The following is a 5,451-nucleotide window of genomic DNA, read 5'->3' on the forward strand; positions in this document are numbered from 1 at the left end:
TGTTAAGCACTTTATTACTTAATTTTGCCCCACCCCATAAAACTCATGTTTCGCATATAGAAACTGTGTCTTCAAGAACTCTGGTATTCTTCCTGAGGTTTCACAGCAAGTAAGTGGCAGTGCTTACTATCTTACTAGCTGGGAAAGACTTGATTTCAAGAATTCTGAACTCTAATAGTATTCTGGTTGATAGTCCTACTTTTTCCAGATAGATCATCGTATCAACAAATAATCATTGTTCCTACTCCTTTCAAATATTTTTATTTTCTTCCTTTTATTTTTGAACTACTTCTTGTACTGCATATATCTGTATTAAACATTATTTTAAAACATACACATATAAGATAACATACTACTCACTAAACACTTCAAGAATAGCGTAAGATGACAGGATTGAAAATAGGAATTACACATTATTCCTTTAACATTGAGTATATCAGCTTTGAAGTTGCTGAAATAATTATATCACATAAAAACTTTTTTTTCTACTTTCTTATTTTCAAAAACTATAAAATTGGGTTTAAGATATTCTTAATTCTAAGAAATGTTGATTTTGCTTATCTTCATGTTTTTATTCAAGTAAGGGCATTTGGTAAACATCTGTTGGTGTTAATGTTGCAGAGAGTTGGGGAAATGGAGGGAGCCAACCAGACTGAAGGTTCAGAGTTCCTTCTCCTGGGGATGTCAGAGAGTCCTAAGCAGCAGAAGATCCTGTTTTGGATGTCCCTGTGCATGTACCTGGTCACGGTGGTGGGAAATGTGCTCATCATCCTGGCCATCAGCTCTGATTCCCGCCTGCACACCCCCATGTACTTCTTCCTGGCCAACCTCTCCTTCACTGACCTCTTCTTTGTCACCAACACAATCCCCAAGATGCTGGTGAACCTCCAGTCCCAGAACAAAGCCATCTCCTATGCAGGGTGTCTGACACAGCTCTACTTCCTGGTCTCCTTGGTGGCCCTGGACAACCTCATCCTGGCTGTGATGGCGTATGACCGCTATGTGGCCATCTGCTGCCCCCTCCACTACACCACAGCCATGAGCCCTAAGCTCAGTATCTTACTCCTTTCCTTGTGTTGGGTCTTATCTGTGCTCTATGGCCTCATACACACCTTCCTCATGACCACGGTGACCTTCTGTGGGTCACGAAAAATCCACTACATCTTCTGTGAGATGTATGTATTGCTGAGGCTGGCATGTTCCGACACTCAGATTAATCACACAGTGCTGATTGCCACAGGCTGCTTTATCTTCCTCATTCCCTTTGGATTCATGATCATTTCCTATGTGTTGATTGTCAGAGCCATCCTCAGAATACCCTTAGTCTCTAAGAAATACAAAGCCTTCTCCACTTGTGCCTCCCATTTGGGTGTAGTCTCCCTCTTCTATGGGACACTTTGTATGGTATACCTGAAGCCCCTCCATACCTACTCTGTGAAGGACTCAGTAGCCACAGTGATGTATGCTGTGGTGACACCCATGATGAACCCCTTCATCTACAGCTTGAGGAACAAGGACATGCATGGGGCTCTAGGAAGACTCCTAGATAAACATTTTCAGAGGCTGACATGAGGGCAATTTGGAAAGACAGCATTAAAGTGGAGACTGGGAATATCCTTCATCCTATATAAGGGATTGTCCTATGTGCTACACAGCAGTGGTTGGGACATAGCTCCAGTTCAGAGAGAGCATATGTGTGTGTGTGTGTGTGTGTGTGTATATATGTGTGTATATATATATATGGTGATAAAAAAGACTTATTTGTAACGTGGTGTCCCCCAGGTCTCATTAGCCTTGACCGTAAACAAGGTCACATTAACACCAACACTAGAATGTTGCAGGATCAAATTATTCAATGTACTTGACTACAGGGACACATTCTTGGCCTTATCTGACTATATCTAGTTTAAACCTAGAGGTGTCTCTCACCTAGCACACATCCAAAGTACAGAAAGTAAATAGTAGCTGATAAGAAACTTAGTGACTTGGTTGTGGTGGTTTGAAAGAGATTGCAATCATATATAGTTGAATCAGCTGAGCCAGCACGTGACATAGACCTTGACAGGTGGAGTTCAATTCATTTGACATTCATACAGTCATTCATCAACTTATTCTATTCATAATGACTGTCTACAGAGGCCTCAAACTGAGTTACAAACATAAGGTCATAATCTACTAGGGGAAGTACATAAACTTACATTAAACATAAATGGACCTAACTCATCAATTAAAAGGTAATGTTCAACATACTGATTAAAAAATAAATATAGATAGATGTATTTAAAGAGACACACTGAAAGCACAGGAATATACAAAGCTTGAAATTAAAAAGCGAAACAGACATATTTGGAGAATACAATATTTTAAGTGAAATATTGCTGGAATGACATCAGGTAATAGAGACTTCAAAATAGAGGTGAAAGGAGTGATGTCAACAAGATGGTGGAATAGACAGTTACATCTCTCATCTACCAACATACAGACTAATTTATCAACCATCCACAGATGAAAATATCTTTGTGAGAGTTCCAGAATCCAACTCAAAGTTTACAACACCCTAGTAATGTACAGAAGTAGAACAAACGCTCTATTGAACATCGTAGAAAAAACTCTTGTCACAATACCTGAATCACTCCTCACCCAAGCCAGCACAGAGTAGTAGGAGAGAGATCCCCTCATCTCATGAGTTCTTCCATAAGTAAAAAAGAAAATAAAACATATTTACAACTTCCCCTGCCTTTCAGGATGCTAACCAAGAGGACCACTTCTGTCATGCCTCACCAAGAATACTGAGGGAATCTACATGGCCAGACCCCTCTGATTAGCTAAGAACAGGAAAAAAATAAGAAAATGCTTAGGAGTTCTTAATAGTCAGTGTGTGTATTTCAACAACTCGGACTTGCACCCTATAGCAAGCCTGTGCATGGTGCCCAGAAGCTGGCCCATCCACCCACATCCCCAAGCACCAGGTCTGCCTGCCCATAGACCCTGCCAACTGCCCAGCCCAGAATATCTGGCTAAGCTGACTGGTGAAGAAGAGTTCCTATCAAATTGGAGTTTCCCTATCAAAACCAGCCTGTAAAGACTAAAAGAGATGACTGCTTCTTCAAATGTGCAAACACAAATGTGAAGCTACAGAAAACACAAGGAATCAAGGAAACAGCAACACCAAGGGAACAAAATAAAGCTTCAGTAACCATCAAAGAAATGGAGAACTATGAACTGCCTGACAAAGAGTTCAAGTCATCATTTGAAGAAACTTGGTGACCCACAAAAAAACACAGTTAAACTACTAAACAAAATCAGGAAATCAATATATAAATAAGATGTAAATTTCAACAAACAGAAACCACAAAAAAGAAATAGTAATTCTAAAGCTGAATAATACAACGACTAAACTGTAAAAAACTCAAAAGAGAGCTTCAGCAGCAGATTTGAAGAAACAGAAGAATTAGCTACTCAAAAACAGGTCATTTGAAATTTTTTAGTAAGAGAAACAAATGGAAAAATAGTGAAGAAAGCCTATGGGACTTATGGGACCCATCAAACAAATACACACATTATGGAAGTATCAGAAGGAGAAGTGAAAGAAAAGGAGGCAGAAAACTTATTTTTTTAAAAATGGCTATTCACAGAAGCCACCACAGGCAGGAAGACCAGACACCTGAAAGTGCTGCTTGCTTTCTCAGCGGGGAGACTTGCAGCCTGGAACAAGTTCAGCCCTGCTCACCAGCTGCCTGGAAATGAATTCAGCACTGTTAGGGGTAGGGCACACTGGGAGTGAGACTGGCCATTTGGACTGCATGGGAGCTGGGTGAGGCCTATCACTGCTGGCTTTCCACCACTTCCCTGGCAACCTGTATGACACAGCAGAGGCAGCCATAATCCCCTGGGAACATAACCTCATTGGCTTGAGAACCACACCCCCACCCCTCACAGTGGCCACAGCAAGCTCAACCCAAGGAGAGTCTGAGCTCAGACATGCCTAACCCTGCCCCAACCTGATGGTCTTTCTTTACCCACCCTGGTAGCCAGAGACAAAGGACATAATCTTTTGGGGGCTCTATGATCCCACCCACCACCTGAGAAATTGGAATGCTTATCCAGGTAACCTTAGGGCAAGTTTGTGTCCCCCCTATACTACCACAGCTGGTGCACTCTTGAAAGGACCACCTCCTGGCTGGAGGCCGACTAGCACACTAAACAAAACTTCAACCAAGGACCATAGACTCTTAGATAAACACTTGGACCATGAGAGTCCACTTTACTCCACTGCTACCTTCACTGGACCAGGTGCTGTTATCCATGCCTGAGGGACTGAAGACAGATCACATCACAGGATTTTTCACAGACACCCTCCCAGCACCAGCTCAGAGCCCAGTAGCTCTGTTGGGTGGCTAGACTGGAAGAGAAATAACAATCATTGCAGTTTGGCTCTCAGGAAGCCCCATCCTTAGGGGAAGGGGTATAGTACCATATTAAGGGGGGATCCCGTGGACAAAAAGAAGCTGATAAGCAGTTTTTGAGCCCCAGATCTTCCTTCTGACATAGTCTACCCAAATGAGAAGGAACCAGAAAAACAAATCTGGTAATATGACAAAACAAAGTTCTTTAACACCCCAAAAGATCACACTAGCTCACCAGCAATGGATCCAAGCCAAGAAGAAATATCTGAACTGCCAGAAAAAGAATTCAGAAAGTTGAGTATTAAGCTAATCAAGGAGGTGCCAGAGAAAGATGAAATCCAACTTAAAGAAAAAAAAAAAAAAAGATACAGGATATGAAGGATATGAAAGGAAAAGTCTTCAGTGAAATAGATAGCATAAATGAAAAACAATCACAACTTCTGGAAATGAAAGACACATTTAGAGAGATGGAAAATGCACTGGAACGTCCCAGCAATAGAAGCAAACAAGTAGAAGAAAGAACTTCAGAGCTCAAAGACAAGGCTTTCAAATTAGCCCAATTCATTGAAGACAAAGAAAAAAGAATTTAAAAAATGAACAAAGCCTCCAAGAAGTTTGTGATTATGTTAAATGGCCAAACCTAAGAATAACTGGTGTTCCCAAGGAGGAAGAGGAATCTAAGTTTCAAAAACACATTTGAGGGAATAATTGAGGAAAGCTTCCCCGGCCTTGCAAGAGATTTAGACATCCAGATACAAGAAGCTGAAAGAACTCCTGGGAAATTCATCACAAAAAGATCATCACCTAGGCACATAGTCATCAGGTTATCTAAAGTCAAGATGAAGGAAAGAATCTTAAGAGCTGTGAGGCAAAAGCATCAGGTAACCTATAAAGAAAAACCTACCAGGTTAATGGCAGATTTCTCAGCAGAAACCCTACAAGCTAGAAGGGATTAGGGTCCTATCTTTAGCCTCCTTAAACAAAACAATTACTACCCAAGAGTTTTGTATCCCATGAAACTAAGCTTCATAAATGAAGGAGAGAG

The 5,451-nt window shown here is 41.1% G+C and overlaps 1 protein-coding gene across 1 annotated transcript; it reads left to right on the top strand.

Moving 5' to 3' along the window:
- Positions 1–633: 633 nt before the first annotated feature.
- LOC721417 (olfactory receptor 1D2) lies at positions 634–1,572 on the top strand. The gene has a single exon (XM_015118278.3). It carries the CDS (start codon positions 634–636, stop codon positions 1,570–1,572), a length of 939 nt encoding a protein of 312 aa, XP_014973764.3.
- Positions 1,573–5,451: the final 3,879 nt, after the last annotated feature.

This window comes from Macaca mulatta, chromosome 16, assembly GCF_049350105.2.
Source record: "Macaca mulatta isolate MMU2019108-1 chromosome 16, T2T-MMU8v2.0, whole genome shotgun sequence".
Taxonomy (NCBI): domain Eukaryota; kingdom Metazoa; phylum Chordata; class Mammalia; order Primates; family Cercopithecidae; genus Macaca; species Macaca mulatta.

Coding starts and splice junctions, on each gene's coding strand:
- LOC721417 (XM_015118278.3), top strand. CDS start 634: ATGGAGGGAGCCAACCAGACTGAAGGTTCAGAGTTCCTTCTCCTGGGG.